At 36.4% G+C, this 17395-nt stretch overlaps 1 protein-coding gene and 1 long non-coding RNA gene across 5 annotated transcripts; both read right to left on the bottom strand.

The window, feature by feature from the left end:
• Positions 1-5300: 5300 nt before the first annotated feature.
• LOC113327559 lies at positions 5301-6520 on the bottom strand. The gene is made up of 2 exons (XM_026574738.1): positions 6255-6520; positions 5301-5959 (listed from the first exon to the last, which is right to left on the bottom strand). Exons 1-2 carry the CDS (start codon positions 6427-6429, stop codon positions 5724-5726), a joined length of 411 nt encoding a protein of 136 aa, XP_026430523.1. The 5' UTR covers positions 6430-6520; the 3' UTR covers positions 5301-5723.
• Positions 6521-13337: 6817 nt separating this feature from the next.
• On the bottom strand, positions 13338-15474 carry LOC113327550. 4 transcript variants are annotated; one of them, XR_003349001.1, is made up of 5 exons: positions 15329-15454; positions 14896-15104; positions 14542-14746; positions 14182-14406; positions 13338-13858 (listed from the first exon to the last, which is right to left on the bottom strand). It is a non-coding gene; the product is annotated as an uncharacterized LOC113327550 (long non-coding RNA). The 4 variants fall into 4 exon arrangements; XR_003349004.1 differs by having other exon boundaries at positions 13338-13854; XR_003349002.1 differs by having other exon boundaries at positions 13338-13808; positions 15329-15453.
• Between the last annotated feature and the right edge of the window lie 1921 nt (positions 15475-17395).

The raw sequence follows: 17395 nt of genomic DNA, 5'->3' as shown, positions 1-17395 counted from the left end.
AAAAGACACGCATTAATTAACTCCGTTCTTCGAAGGGCTTGCCGAACCCTGTCTGGAAAATTTACCACCTCGTGTTTGAACTTGACTAACATTTGCCACAGTAATAGTCTTCTTTTTAGTGACTTTTGGTTTTTTCTTTTTGTCAACCAATTCCTTCTTCTCACGCTCATTCAGATATTTGTTAGCAAGTAACTCCAAATTTCTTGCATCCTCTTCAACTACCTTGGAAGTATTTGTTACTACCGTGTCCACCGCATCTGCAACTTCGTCATCAGTTTCAATAACTACCTTATCAATTTCTTCGGTCCCGGTTTCAAATCTATTAGAAAGCGTTAAGTTCTCTAAAGATTTAGCCGGAGTAGATCTTCTTGAAGTTTTAGTGGCTTCACTAAAACTAGCTTCATCATGATCATCCATAGGAGTCAGACTAGTAACCGGGGAATGCTGAAAATCTAAAACCTTCTTCCTCAAATTCTCTAGCCTTGTATTAGCAATCTCTTGTTGAATTCTAGCGACTTCAGCATCAACCTCACGCTTCCGGGCTGTCTCTTTCATGGCCTCATAAGTCTTATAAGCTTCCGTCTCTTGCATCTCCAGATTGGTATCATCCTCCTTGCACAAATTATCGTGCACGGTTTCCGCAAGTTCTGCGCCATCACTGGGCAAAATTGATTCAGCATCATCATTGCGTAAAACAGATTCTGCATCATCATTGTGCATCCCAGGATGAGCCCCACCACCATCGTTGGCATCATCTCTGCGTTGTATGGAATGAACAACACCATCATTGTGCTGCACAGATTGGACCGCACTTTCATTGCGAACCCCAGATAATGACGTACCATCATTGTGCGGCACTGACGATGCTGCACCATCATTATGCATCTCTGATTCAGTACCATCTTCACCCAGTTTTCCACCAGAACTAGCACTATGCTCGGGGAAAATTGTGTGTTTTCCAGTAGCCATCTCAAGAATTGAATTCTTCATAGTTTTGGGATCATCTCCAGGCTTGTTAGTTTGATCTTTTTCCAAGATTGGAGGATCTTCTGGCATGTTCTTCTTTAGGAATTCGTTCTTTTTGCCAGAAATTCTTAAGATCATCCATATCAGCTTCAATTGATTTTTTGATCTCAGGATCAGTTTCTTCATCAGCCTTGTCCTTCAAATCATCAAACTTTTTTGTTCTACAATCAGATTTTTTATGACCAATAGATTTGCAATAATCACAAAAAATTGGCCTGTTTAAAATTTCATAATCTTGAACAAAGATTTCTTCATTCTCTTCACCATCAATCAAAATCCTTCCTAAAGGTTGAGAGAAATCTATGTCGATCAAAGCAGCAGCAAAGTAACCATATTCATGATGCAAAGTACGCGGATCAACAGAAACCGGCTTACCAAGCCCTCTTGCCATTCGAAAAATCGTCTCTTCATCCCAAAACTCCATTGGCAGAGCCGTGAAACAAACCCAAACTGCAGCTCTAGTAATCTTATCCTTCCCAGGATCAAACATAGGCGTCCATGGATGAATTTTAAGCTGTTGGAACCCTGTTTCAGATTTAATCTTCCACGGACCATCATAGCTTACACGTTTTCGATCATCTTCATTGTCTAGCTTAATAACAAAATATCCTTTTTTCCATGAATTGAACCGAACATGATAGCTTCCATTGATTCAATAAATCTTTTTTAACATCTTCGAATTTTAGGGTTTTGAAAAATATCAAACGCGCAACCAAACTAAATCTCCACACAGCCTTAATCCTTGCGTGAGTCTCTCGTGGAATTTTAATCAAAACATCATTGTTTGTTGTAGAACGAATTGGAGGATGAGAGAGTGTTTCAGCATCAATCCTTGACAAAACATGTGTTCTCTTCTTTAATATAGCCGCATAAGAGCCTTCCTTATGCACGCCTTGATTGCCATCTTCATGCAGATTCCTAAACGCATTAGGATTGACGTCTTCATGCAGATTCCTAAACGCGTTAGGATTGCCATCTTCGTGCTGCTTCCCAAACTCGGTCGAATTAGGGTTCATAGCATTAGGGTTTGCAGCGTTAGTCCTTGGGATATAGATACTTTTTGTTCGAGATTGATTCAATATCCTTTTAGGTTGATTATCTTGATGATTGCTTAAAACAGGCGGATTATTATCTTGATTTTGCGCCATTAGAGCGCAAAATCAAAATAAACCCTAAAGAACGCAAAAGAGAAAAGGGAGGGAGAAAAAAACGGAGCTTCCTCTCGTGAAACCCTAGAGTTTGCTTTTTTTTTCCTCATCTTCTTTAATACACGACAAATATACAGGGAAGCTCCGGTAGTTTCAAGTGACTTTCATAGTTATGGATTTATGGGAATGGAGATGTGGTTGTGTAAGGAGATATACAGGGAGAACTAGTCGAGCGTGAGTTGAACAGAGAAGGAAGGGTCCCTGCTGCCATTTCCGGTGAAGATGAGGAAGTAGTTATGGAGTCGTGACTGGTGGAAAAATATCTGAGCTGGAAGATATGATTTGGTATGGTGGTTGATAAGGAATTTGCAGTTAACGGGTTTGGCTGTAAGGAGATCGAGTTCTTGCTGCCAGTGTGAAAAAGTATAAACTCGGCGGTGTTGAATGGTGGAGTTGTACTGTTTGAATGTCGTTGCAGTGGGTGATATCGATGATGGAGGAGATGGAGCTTTAGTCTGCTGCCAATAATGGAGTTGTATGGTTTAGAGGGATCAGAGATGGGTCGATATGGAGTTCGTTGATTGAGAAAGGCTCGAACGAGTTGGAGGCTATGATCGCTGTTGTGTAGAAGAGTTGAGTTACATACAAGTTTGAAGAAGATGCAGTTAAATATGAAGACGAGTATGGCCCGCTGCTGCTGAGTGATGACGAGATTGATCTGTTGCGGACGATGGCGATGATGGTCGATAGAAAGATGGAGAACGGTCGAGAGTATAATGAGTTTAGATCGAGTTTATGGGACTGCATGGCAGTTATGGTTGGCTGACGAGATGGAATTGTGCTGAGAAGACCGAGGGAGAAGCTTGAGTTTGGAGTCTGCAGCTGAGAGTAATAGAAACAGAGAATGGTGGAGTCGAGCTGTGGGCGCTGTTGATGATGAAGACTGCTGGAACTTGATTGTTGTTGCTGGTGAAGTCGGGGATGCGTTTAGCCGAGAAAATGGAAGAATACAGTCCGTGGTTGCGAGAGAAGATGGAACTTATGTTGGGAACTCAGAGAAGGAGTTGGAGCTGTGAACAGAGTTTGAAAAGGAGGAGATGAGATCCAGCATTGCGAAAGCCGTAAGCTCACTCTTGTAAATAGTGTGCTTTCTTGTGTCTCTATTTATATGTTTTCACTTTTTGCTCCACTGATGAAAGTTATTGAAGCTTTAGAGAAAGTTTTCCAAGAATATCTTTTGGACGATAATGAAGTAAAAAGGAACATCATCTAATTGCTAGGGAGATCGATGAACGCCGCTCAATAACGATGGATTATGGTTAACTCTCTTAGAAGCGTGAACAAGCTCTTTTCTCCAAATAGTTGTAGAGATTCAATCATGAAAAAGATGTTCTTCAGAGAAAAGCAGCAACTTCGGAATATGGGTCGATGGATTCTAATAGATAAACCAAGGCTCCAAATGGTGCTGCTGGTTTGGGTTTGGAAGGGCATTTACAAGCACTTGAATTCTTCAAAGCCAACTGTATCCTACAAGTCAGAAAAGGAAATTCAGTTATGTTTTCTGGGGATCAATGAGTAGGTATGGCTCAATTCTCTTATCATTTCCCTAATATTTATTCCATAACCATTACAAAGCATTGGACAATCGCTGAATGTGTTTAGGCTCCAACAAGGAGGAGATGAATTTGGGATGACAAAGGCAGTTATCTCAACTTCAGATTACTGAGGTATGTTCTCTCACCTCAAATCTTGAAGGACTTCAATTGGGGTTGGATCCAGATACATCTAATGGGGCATTGATAGTTCAAGTCCTTTCTTGGTTAAATCTTACTTAATATGCCAAACTAGAAGACGAAGCTAATTTACTTAACTTACATCTCAGTATCTGGTCTAGGTCATGGCCTCATAAAATAGGTTTCTTTCTTTGTATTGTATTTCGCAAGAGATTAACTATTATGGACACTCTCTATAATAACAGAAAACTAATTGTGAACGGGTGCTTGTTATCCAAAATATGGAGAATCAGTGGAATACCTAATGTTCAATTGTAGTTTCTCTTTCGGAATTTGGAGGCATTTTATGGATGTTGTGGTCTTCACTCTTCATTGGCCCAATGCCTAACTATATTGACCAAATCATGAAGGAGTAGAAAACTTGTATGCCGTATCCGTTAGGAAATTGTTGTGGCCAGCCATTCATGCCTTCGTCTGCTGGTCAATTTGGAAATGCCGAAATAACATCATTTTTGAACATGGTTCTTCACATACTCATTGTGTAATTCAACAAGTCAAAGTTCAAGCTTATACCTGGAGAAGAAACGTAGATAATTCCTTTGTAATTTAGTTTCCTAGTGGCCATTGGATCTGTTTGTGGTGGGTATTCAGCTCGGGTTTTTCCAAGTTGCTACGGAGGTTGTAGGCACTTTGAGTTCTTCTTTGCTTACTTCTTGGTATGTCTGCAATATATTTATAGTTTTGGTGATAGAAAAAAAAAAGGATGAAAAATTGACAATGGGCAAGGTTGAAGTGCCACAAGAGATAAAGATATATGAGGAACAACAAAATATGCTATCAATGGGAAGTAGGTCGATTTGAAGAGAAATATTAAATCTTATGAGGGTTGATATTGATGATGCTATGAATGCAGTAAATGAGTTAGCTCGATAAGTATCTATGGTTCTTGGTGTTCTTAATTAGTTTGATATATAGGTTGATTGTTTTCTTTTTAATATGCTTGATTTTTTATTTTAACCTCTTTCAGTCAATATATATCTCATTTTTTATGTTGGATTTTTATTACGTCAGATTCTGATATACCCAATTTAAACAATCTAAACAACTTCGAAAATATTTTGTGCCACATTTTTTATCGCACCCAATGCACCCAATCTTAGGTGGTACTTATGTAGATTTTTTCTTTAAGAAAAAAATTAAGACCCAAAATATCACATCACCGATAAAAAATGAACGTTTCAAAAAATTTGTCCAGCGTATTATGAAAGGTGTGTTTATTACAGTTGAGATTAGATGTCTTATATGATTAAATTATATTTGTAGAAACACCTGAGAAATCAATGGTACAGATAGAATTGTATTTAATTGTTATAAAAATATTACAGGACTCGGACTTGTTTAGACATATTTAAAGACTTAGCAGATACACTGTTAGTCACATACATCCGACAACACAAACAAGACTTCTGTCAAACACAATTGACTATTATTTAACCAAGACTCTCTTATACTCTAACATCCCCACTCAAACCTTTAGTGACAACCACTATAAGTTTGGCAAAAATAGTAAACACTTACTCCTGCAAAATCTTGACAGCAAACTCATACAAAGTTGCAGACAACACAAACAAGACTTCACATAAGAAAACTAAACATAAATGTTGTGTTCAGTAACACATCAGCAGTAGTAGCAGTATTAGAATTTGCAGCATCACTGGATGCAGTAATAGAAGTGTTAGTTGGTGAAGAAATAGCAGCACCCATTGCCACAAGCCCACCATCGGTAGAAACAAAAAAACTGTAATTGCAGCATCACTTATACACAAATCGACGAAGTAACAACACCAGTTGTTAAAAGTTGAAGCCTCAAGCAATGTTGGTAGCAACAAAAAATTAAGAATTCTGAAAATTTTGGAGAAGCAAAAGATGTACAGGTGAAAGAAGTAGTTGTTGAAGTAGAAGCACCACCATGCCTTGTTGTAGTAGAAACATCTTCAGTAGTGGAACCAATAGTAATAGGACAAGTAGTAATTGTGAACCTTCTTATCAAACCTTAGAACCAGAAGCATCACAAGTTGATTAGCAGCAGAAATCGTAACTTCCAGTATTTGTTTTGTAGTTCTCTGTTGGTTGATGATTTTGTTGATGAGAAAGATTTAAACTTTGGGTTTTGACGAATTGAAGAAAGAAACAACTACAGAGAAGGGTCGGGGTTCAAAATATTGACAAATCTTTCTAAAGAAAGCAATTATATATTAACCAGCAATTTCAAGAACCCAACGCTAAAAAAAAAAACCCTAATTTGGAATTGAGAACTGATAATATTTGTAATTGTAACTAAAATTACCTCTATCAAATAGGAATTCATCATCGTTGTAGCAAGAAAATCCCAAATTTCTGATCATTATAGCAGCGGAAGTAGAAGCTTCTTCAATATCATAATTTGATTTCTTCTTCTTCTTCTTGTAACCTTTTAATGATGACGATGATAATGCAGCGGAAACTAAAGATTGATTATCCATTAAAGAAAAGTATGGAGATGAAAATCTAGGATCGAAAAAGAATTTTAACGGTTGTTTTTCCCGATTGATACCATGAGAAATCAATGCTACAGATAGAATTGTATTCAATTGTTATAAAAACATTATAGGACTCGGACTTGTTTAGACATATTTACAGACTTAGCAGATACACTGTTAGTCGCAGACATCCGACAAGACAAACAAGACTTATGTCAAACACAGTTGACTATTATTTAACCAAGACTCTCTTATACTCTAAAAACACCATCTTTTGCAACTCGAGTTTTGGAAGGAAAGTAATCCAGTAAAGCATCTAAATTAAAACATTAGAAGAAAAGCTTATTTAGAGTTTAGACTCTATTAGTCTTAGATCGGGTCTTATGGAGACTCACAGGTCACCTGACAGGGAAAAAAATCCAATAAAGTCAAGATTCAAGCAAAAAATCCAATAAAGTCAAGATTCAAACTGTGATTCCACACCTAGTTAGTAAGTTCGCGAATCATTCGCGAATTTTTCCGTATCACGAATTTTACCGTCTTATTCGTGTACGTTTGCAACTCCGAACCCAAGTCACGTATTATGTGGCATTCCCGGATTATTCGCGAACCGTTCACGAATTTTACGTATTCCGAATGATACGTCCGCTTAATTCGCCATAAATTCTTTAGCTTTTACTTTTCAAAGACTCCACTTTTTGGGCTTTACTGCCTTCCGAGCATACACGACCGAATATTAGACGTGTTGTAATTTTTATGAAACAAAAACGACTGAAGAGATTTGAAGGTGAAGGTGAGAGAGATCTCAAACTCACTAACCAAGCATCTAAACCACCATACGACGTCCTCTTGGATAACTAATGTTGTATATATTATTAATATCATCATATTAAGTTTATTTTTTCTTTAAATAACTCACACATATGCATAAAAATTGGTCTATGACCTTATAAATACAAATTATTTGTTATATATAGATACCGAATTTTCAGAACCGAACTCACATTTATAAATCGAATTATACACGTACGTATGCCGTTCCGAATTACTGACGAATCACGTCCCGTTGACCGAATTTTGGACCGAATCTGGATTTTACAAAACCGTATAATACTCGTACGTTTGCCGTTCCGTACGTTTGCCGAATCCCGAATTGCTAACTAGGATTCCACCATTTGCTTGAATTAAGATGTAGATCAAATTTCGGACTCGTAACTGTTATATTGCAGTGAAAGCACGTAAACGTCATGTGTTTCCAACCAAAATAAAAGTATAAACATTATAAATTTTCAATTATCCATTTATTATTATGTAATATAAAGAATGACACATGGTAGATTTGGAGGGTCGGCAGCCTAACAACAAGATGAGCACCAACACCCCTCTAAATAACGATTCCTAATCTATGAAATAGAAAACTATTCTGACCACTACATGCATCAAGATTAGCTAAACAATTCTTAATCCTTTTCAGAAACACAACAAAATACTCACCAGGCCAGAACCCCTAAGCTGTACCCATGAGCTGCACATTTTAATTATTAATCGACATTTCTCAAAAATGTGGTCCTATTTTAAGTTCTAAAAATATTCAAAAGCGTATAACCATTATGCGCCTAAAACAAAACAAAAGAGTGGTCTTGCGTACGTCAATTTCTTTTTTGCGTACGTGATACTTGATTGTGAGAAGTCTTGAGTCTTTTGAAAGTCTCAACTAGTTTTTGTGTCCGTGCTACGCACCGGGTGGACTCAAAACCATCCTATGCGCCGTGCTTAGGATTTTTGATTTGGTGTGGTTCGGTTTCGCCTCGCCCTGTCCCGATGCATGCTTGACTCAGCTTCGTCCCGTCCCGATACATATTTTATTGTATAAATTGACGTTTAGTCCCAAAGTTTGTGGGCTTTGGACGCTTTAGTCCTGTCCTGTCAAGCCTAGTACAAGAAAGTCCAAACTTATCAAATCTGAGACGGGTTAGTCCTGATATGAACGATTTAGTCCAAAGCATAATTTTTTCATGACAAAAATGCCCCATAAGCCAAGTTATTACTCTCATAATCCAGTTCCCATTTTCATTTAACGAAAACAGCTTTCTGAGTAATCTCGAGGTCTCAACGAAAATTCAATCACCAAATATGATATGGTAATCGAAGAAACACTCGATTCATCTTGATAAACCTAAACCTTCCATCATCGATTCATTCTTTTCGAAGATTAACTCAAAATTTATATGAAAAGTCAAGGAGATTCAAGTACAACAATTTACTTTGAAGATCTCATCATCGATAACGATTTGAAGATAAGTTGAATCTGTTCTTATAATTTGATTTGATTTCCATTGTTAAAAATGTCGATTTAAAATTTGATTTTAGGATTTTTAACGGTTTTTGAAACCTAATTTCTTTGATTTCGTTTCGATTTTTTTATTTGACTAATGATTAAATAAGAGTTTAGATCTATAATCACGTCATCTAAATCTTCCTACTCTAAAACTTTCTCCGTTGCTGAACCTGTTTCCCAAAAATGGAAACCATTTGAATGTCGTTTTCCGTCTTAGATCTAAACAGGTGGTCACAAATCATACCTAATCTTATTGCTTGTATTTTAGTTTTTCATTTGAGTTATTGGTCATTTTAAGATTCATTTATCATCTTATTAGTCTATTTCTTCTGTTTTTTGTGGTGTTCTGCATTCAGTGATTATTGATGGGCAAACGTAATTTTGTTTGTGTATTATTCCCCATTTAAGGTTTATGTGTCTGTTGCTTGAAAGCCTTGTTGCTTTTGGTGGGAAAAATGCTCATGTCTATGAATGTTACTTATTTCTTGAATACTTGTCACTTAATGCATAATGTTATGGTGTGCTTAACAGTGTTGATATTTCTTAGGACTTAACTTGCTCGGGGTGGACCTTCTTATGACGCTTTTACTAGTGATGATGTTTGTCTAGTGATCATTTAAATTGCACTTTGATCATTGAATTTTCTTTTTCTGCTTCAGGATATTTATGGCAGACAATCTTTAGTAGAAATGATACATTGGTAAGGGTATTTCCATTGGTTCTCTTTCTTTTGGTTTAATAAGAATGTTTAAGAAGTCCAATAATATACTGAACCGACGCAACCTTTCTACCTGAATTATGGGACGCCAAATTAATTTTAGTATCTAGATCCGAGCAGCGATAAGTATATCGTCCTTACTGGTGACTGGGAGTTAATAAATCATCTGAAACTGATGAAATACTTCACTCTGACGACATTTGTATAGCCAAGACCCTTATGTTATTAATACTTCGATAAAACCTAAAAAAACTGACTGTGTATGTTGGTTGACTAAACAAGATGGATTTTCATTTTCTTTCTTTTTTTATAAAAGAAGTATAGCTTGTCGTAATCTCAAGGATAGCTTTTCTCACTATTATTATTTCTCACAATTGCTAACTGAACGACACCTTTGTCCGTTAGTTGCATTTGATATCTAGATTTTTATTTGCTAATTTTTCTTACTCCTGGCATTGTCCTTAGAAATTATATATGAGTAACCGAATGACAATGTGTTCTGTCTTTATGAACAACTAAAAATCGGGAGGAAAATTACAAAAATCAGAGAACTATTATATTCCGCAATATTCAATAATACGTGGGGTTTTCTCAACCTTGGTTTAAGTTTAGGGGTAATTCAAGTAAGGCGTATGCCCTCCTACTGGAGGCATCAATATGAGGATTGTTTGAATCTAGTGAGCCATTGATGTATGCTTATGGCTGAGTGAAACTAGATACTGCAGTGGGGGTATTGGATGTTGTATGTTATACTCTTTTCTTTTGCTTAGGAAAAGTAGACAGATAGGCAAGGCATACCTAATCGTAGGTCCCTAGCTGATTCATGCCCTCCCTTCATATCGTATGATTTTCGTTCCTCAGGGAGCTATACAGTGAGGAAGATAATCTTCACCTTCTTAATTTGGTGTGATCTGTAGAAGTAGGGAGGCTTAATGTGTACATAAATGTACACATGTAGATTCTTAATGTGTACATAGTTGTACACATATTGACTATGTTTCTGTTAGTATTGTGTATAGGAAAGTTGGTTGGAAGCCACGTCAAGGTGAGAGCCACTTGGATGTTATTCTAAGAGGAAAGAATTTTACTGCTCTCCATTTTTTGACATGATTTTCTGATAAAAAAAAATAGTTCAATGTTTTCTTGCATTTTAAGACAATAGAAACACAACTCTTCTCCTTCTCGATCTAAGAAAGGTTAGTGAATCAAAAGATTCGCTTTACTTTTTCTCGTTGTGTTCCTCTTGTCAAGCACGTAACTAATTTGTTGTTACCAAATATGTTTTAGGCTGCATAAGTTGCAGTTGGACAGACCGTTACTGCAGTTGGACAGACCGTTACTGCATCAGTTGTACACCTGCTATTGTTAACGTGTACATAAATGTACACCTACTATTGTTAACGTGTACACAAATGTACACTTATTGATTTTAATGTGTACATAGTTGAACCACATGATGAATTTTTGAAACTTCTAGGTTTGAAAGATATTAATCGATCTACTTCTTGATTTTAATGTACACTTGTTAATTTTAATGTGTATATAGTTGCCAATCGCTAAAAATGCAGACTCTATGATCGTCTTTAGTATGGCAGAGGCATGGTAGCGGAGCTGAGCTAGCAAACACAGTGGATTTTGTTGCCACTAATATAATGCATGGAAAAAGACCGAGGTATATATATCCTTTTTTTCATCTTACTGTATTTATACAATTGGTGTTCATGTAAATTACCTAGTTGTTAGCGAAACTATAGCATTCTTGTTTGACTAGGACATGCAAGTTATAGAATGACATATGTTTTTGCATTTTAAGTGTGTTTGAGCACAATTACTAAGTGCATGAGGTTGACATCTATAAAAACCCCACTTTTTGTTATTACGAATATTGGATTTAACTAGCTCTCAATGAAGTTCCATGGTTGTGGTGTCTGTGAACCTTTCCATTTTTACAATGTCTCCATGTAGTCGCAAATTTCGGTTAAATCATATTATCATTCATTTAGCACCTCAGGCGGCAGATGAGATTTTATATAGGTCACTATTTGTGGACTTGTTAAATTTTTCCTTCTGGCTATGGATATTTTCTTTGTTAGTTGTTACTGAGTATAGGCTCCCATGAAACTAGGGTGTACAAACTAGTGCACATGTAAATAACAAAGGTGTACATAATTGTACACATGTTGGTTTTTAATGTGTACATAATTGTACACCTGTTGTATGTGTTTCTCTCTGTCTATATGTGCTTGTTCTGTTTTACATGTACTAAAGTTTTTGTTCGATTGTAGCTGTATTACATGATATTCAAAAATGAGGATATTATATCCTTACTGCGAATGTGAATTACATGATATTCAAAAATGAGAATATTATATCCCTGAGGTCCACATCTTCGTGAACTACCATGTCTTGTTAGAGTAGCTTAGAGTTTAGTTTCTTCAAAATTTTAGGAGACACCACGAATTCTTTCAATTGTGTTAAATTTCGAGGTAATTTTCGCTCCGCACCCTTTTAATCTCCATATGCTTCTGTACTAGTACTTTATTAGTTTCGTAAAGTCTTTCTTGCAGTGCATCTTGTTATATCTGGTACTGATTTAACTGCATTTCTCCATACACTCTCTAGCACCCACTGTTTTATATTCATATCGTTTTAGACAATCTTTTTGATGTAGAACATACAAGTTCCTCTAGGTTATTTTTGTTCCTTGGAAATGTGCACAACTGTTGCCCGCAGATTTTTTGCTAAATTCACTATGACGGTATGTTGATATGTATCTAACATTTTTTTTTTCTGAATATGGTAATAGGATGACGACACTGCACTGCTAGAGCAAGCACTCCCAATGTCACTAAACGACCATCATTCTATTCCATCCGGTGGATTATTATTGGAAGACACTGATGAATTTTTGTACACCAATGTAAACTAAGTTTTTTAAAAAGTGAGAATTATATAGTCATATGGGTACTCTTTTTGTAGCTCTCGGAAAGATCTTTCCAAATATATAAAGTTTGCGAAGTTTGGACAAACGGTTCGAAAAATAAAAAAAAAATTAATTTTTGGACTAAACTGTAAATATTTGGACTAAACTGTAAATCCAGAAGGTTATTTGTGTACTTTCCCTAAAAAGAAACTAACTTGTACCTAGTTGAATGGGTCAGGACTAACTAGTATATTTGGATGGGATTTTGGACTAAACCGTATTTTTTCCTATTTTATTGGTGTATTGCGGCTTGACCTTGCCCCATCGCTATGCATTTTTGATTTGGTTTGTCTCGACTTCGCCTCGCCCTGTCGTTTAAGATCTTGGATTTGGTCAGAACGTTTAAGATCTTGAATTTGGTGTAGCTTGGCTTCGCCTCACCCCGTCCCAAATTCCCGACACATTTTTTATTTGGCATCACGTGCCTACGCCTTGCCCGTCCTTATGGAAACATTAAATTATAAGCCTTAATGTCTGTTCTGATATTTGCTGCTTTTGACCTTACGTTCACACTTCTGGCAACATGAATTAACACTCAAGTATTTCGGAAAAAGCACATTGCTTAAAACATCACAACCTTACCGATATGGTTTTCCCCATTGCTTATTAAGCATATAGACTACAGTGTGGACATTAAATTCCCATTGTACTTGGTATTTATATAGAGAGATCGTGACAATTGGATTTAGCTCTCGAAACGTTGCTGCCGGTAATAACTTGATGCATTATCCTCCTAATCCAGACACTTTCCTTTGTGCCCAAAAACTCAATCTCGGGAAAACCAAAACACAATAATATATAATCAACATAGCATTAATCACAGATGAACAATAGTCATTCAGAGATCAAAAAACCATTAGTCATGGATAACATTCACTCAGTGGATGTACATGAAGAGTATGCCTAGCTATATCTCTGTTAGCTACGACTACATCATATAACTCAAATGGCTAGATTAGAAAAAAGGAAAAGGTAAAAGTAAGACACTCAAATATTGTGCAGGAGTTGCATGAATGCATATACACGTTAATACTTGCATAATACATGATGGTTATCTGCATGAGAGGGATGACCACATAAAATAGATGTACACATCTTACCATGTTGATATACAAAACCCTCGGAATAATGGATTATTTGGACAAAAGACTGGCAACCCGCAAAATACCCATGAGCCCTCTATCACTGTTTGCTTCATTGAGTATCTGAGATGGTGCTTAGTATGGTAGTACTCAGACTTGATGAGAATGGTTCACACCACCAAAATCTTGATTTCTTATGGAATCTTATCGAACTGCAAAAGCCCACTCCAATGTTTTCTTCTTAAGAGTTCCCTGGACAATCTGTCTCTCAAGAACAGACTATAGTCAGATACCCAAACAGGAATATCTAACTGCGCCAAAAAAAAGTAGTTAGATCATTTTAATTTGTGGACTGATGAAAAATATGCAACTGATTCAACTGACATACACCCTCACAGAACACTGGGGATAAACCGAAACACTCGGCACAAATGATCTTACACATGGAGGACATAAAATTCAGTCAAAAAAAAACTTTGGTTAGCTTGTATTGATATTTCTCTCAATAAGTCCTATTATTTTATGAAAAGAGAAAAGGGGATTGCGACCATAAGCATCAACCAAGGCATTAAATTTTCTTTAAACACATGATATATCAAATAAAAGAGTAATGTTGATGATAAAAAGATAATACCTTCAGCTTTAGTAATAAGATCAGAAGTAGGGTATTGCGGAGAGCCACTGTGAGCTTTAATCCAAAAGCAGAATTGCTATATTTAACAAAGTCAACCAAACCATTAAAATTCGAAAAAAGATTACCAACTTGTGTCACGCTATTAACCTCATCTCGGGCCTGTGTGTGATGCCTGGGTGTGACATGGGGTGCTCACGGTATCTGTAAGTGTCAATCTGTTTGAATCTGCATCAAATCAATAGTATAGACATCAATATATCATTCAAATTACTAAAGTAAATCCACCATATCTATAATTCTAATGCCCAAATATCAAAAAAGGAGTTTTGGCAGTTCAAAAATTAGATCAGGCGATGATACCTAAGTCATTAAGCTCCCTTGTAGTTGGACCAACAATTGGTGTTTCCCGTCACAATGCATGTTCCAGATTTTTGATCTGCAAATTTGAGATCCCTAATTTGCATTGGGAACAAATATTAACAAAAGAACCTGTGTTACTGATTAGTTTGGGCCAACCATGTTACCGCGTGTTTCTGTTTTTCGTCACTCGATTTCTTAAAAGAACCTGATTTATAACAAAACATTGATAATTAAGCGTGAATCACATTGATAAATCGAACCTAATGATACCCAAAATTAACAAAACATAAAAATAAAAGACAATAAAAAAAAAACTCATAGAGGCATTATACTAAAGGACATCTAATTAATTACCTCATGGTTCTTTTATGATCACCCACTGCAAAATCATAAATATAAAGAATACCAATCTGGATATTTAATCTACAGGGTTCTATTTATCTAAAAAAATGAATACTAAAACATAATATAATTAAAGCAAAATCCTAATTAAAGCTTAAGTTGGAGAGTAATTAACTCTCGCCTGGAAAATAACCTTGAGTTGTAGAGTGATTTATCCTTACCTGTGAAATTAAAATATTACTTGTTTAATTTCGTTAAATTTCATAACAGAATTCATTGCATGATAGAACCTAAGAAAACAATAAAATCAAAATAGAACAGAGACTACCGCCAAATCAAAATAAGCGTGTAAATAGGATTACAGAATAATTGATCTATAATTTTAGTTAATAGGCTAATATTAGATCAAGAAAAATAGGATTACAAAAAACTAATCGAGTTTTACCTTGTTTGGAGAAAATGTTCACTTAAGATTTTCCGAGAGACTGAGGAAGCGATTGATTTCGTCAACTGATTATGCAGAGGTTTTTCTGATGAACAAAGAGATGGAGAAGGAGAACAAAAAGAAGAAGAAGGAGGAAAGAGAAGAAAGAAAAAACATTGCGGCTATACGTATTAGGGTTTTGGCTTTCCTATTTTTTCTTTTTCTCTTTATTTCCCGTAAAATTGTTTTTTTTTGTTTTTGTCTTTCGGTGCTTATGCCGTTTTTTAAACCGAAAAAGATATTTAGTGTTATATTCATATAATTTGAGGAAAAGTGGAATGGAGAATTTTGAAGGGCAGGGACGCTCATCCAAAGGTGAGTATTCTCACCGCGGGACGCATGACCTCACATAGCTTAGAAGTTTAAAAGGTTTGATTATAGGGATCGATTCTAGTATTATCCATTTATCGGGAGTTTGGTTTGCCTCTTTAGCTCGAGTATGATGTGCAATTTCACATTATAGAGATTTTATCCATCAAAAGAAATATTATTACGACAACTGTCAATAAATATTTTACTAATATTAAGCCTTATTTTATAGACGATATCAACTCACGATTCAAAGGTAAAACCGTGGCCTTTTTCCTTGATTCAAGTTGTGGGTCAAACGAGCGCTGGAACGAAATCTTGAATCAATTTTGGGATGCCAAATGATGTGCACAACAAAATTTTACTTCGGCGCATAACGGGTGTGCTATTTGCGCCTAACTATTGGACGCGTCTATTCTGAGTCATCATAATTTTCCTCGCATGTAAAAATGCAACATCTCTAATTTTTTTACGCCAAACTGTAAGATGTTTTCTTGATTCGATGTTGAATCATGACAAGAGTTAGCCATTATATTAAATCAAGGTGACGTGCCTAAGCTTGAAAATTGAATATGATAAGAGTTAGTCTAATAATATATAGTGTGAAAAAAATTAAAATAATCAGGAAAGGTGAGATGTGACTGTCATCATTGGTTTGTTCTAGTTGTGACTGTCATCATTTTGATTGGATCTCACACAACATCGACGTAAGAGAATGGAGAGAGAAGGAGCGAGAAATCCGCTCACTCTGTATCTCGACAGAATTTTTTTTTCGAATCAATGGAAACGCAAGGAAACAAAGAAGGTATCATATTAGAGGAGAAGAAAAGAAGGGGTTTCACATCATGGATTCATCTTTCTTCAGACATCGCGTGTTGGCTGATCGAAGTTTTGGAGGAGCCGAGAGATCTAAGGTGGGGAAGGAAAAAATGGCCAAGACCACAGGGCGAAGCTTCCTTCTTGTGTGAGGATAAGGAGAATGAAGGAGGGAGGTATATGAGAATCTCAAGCGTGAGAAGAGGAGATGAGGCACGATCTTATGCGTTGTGTGTACCATGTGGAGATAGCTGTTATTATTGGGCGATGTTAGAAACGGAATTACACAAGATGTTGAATGAGAACAATTTTTTAAGGAAGCCTAAGCAAACTGTTCCTTCAGATGCTGATTTTACAGTTCAACTTTCCAACAGGAATGAGAGAACATAATTGGGTTTAATTCGAGTTGAAGGGTTCGTCAGGTGGCAAAGATTGACAAGAGAAGTTTTACAGGAGCTGCAATGGGAGTCTTTTGTTGATTTTGAGATTTTGGATGGTCAATCTGCAAAGATTGTAATCACTCATGATTACTTGCTTGATTTATGGAAGCCAAAGAAGATGGTGGTAGACGGCACAGTTGTTCATATCACTCAATTCCATAAGGATATCTTGAGGAAGAAGTCACCAATTAAAATCTCAAAAGGAAATATTATTCCTATTCAGGCTATGTCACGTTTGGGTAAGTGGCTTAAGATTAGAGGAATCCCTCAGAGCAACTGGAGCTCCAACCTTTTCAGAACCGTATGTGCATCAATGTGAGGCTTAATTGAGATTGATTCTGGCACTCTTCAGCTGGAAAATCCAATTTTTTTTCCGAATCTCAGTCAAAGGAGATTTCTCGGTGATACCGGCGGTTCTCATGGTTGAAGATGGAGAGACGATGGGCAGTTTCCATAGAATGGG

The sequence above is a fragment of the Papaver somniferum genome, chromosome 1, assembly GCF_003573695.1.
Source record: "Papaver somniferum cultivar HN1 chromosome 1, ASM357369v1, whole genome shotgun sequence".
Lineage (NCBI taxonomy): Eukaryota > Viridiplantae > Streptophyta > Magnoliopsida > Ranunculales > Papaveraceae > Papaver > Papaver somniferum.
The sequence above is the reverse complement of the archived record's forward strand: the minus strand, read 5'-3'. Positions and strand labels throughout refer to the sequence as shown.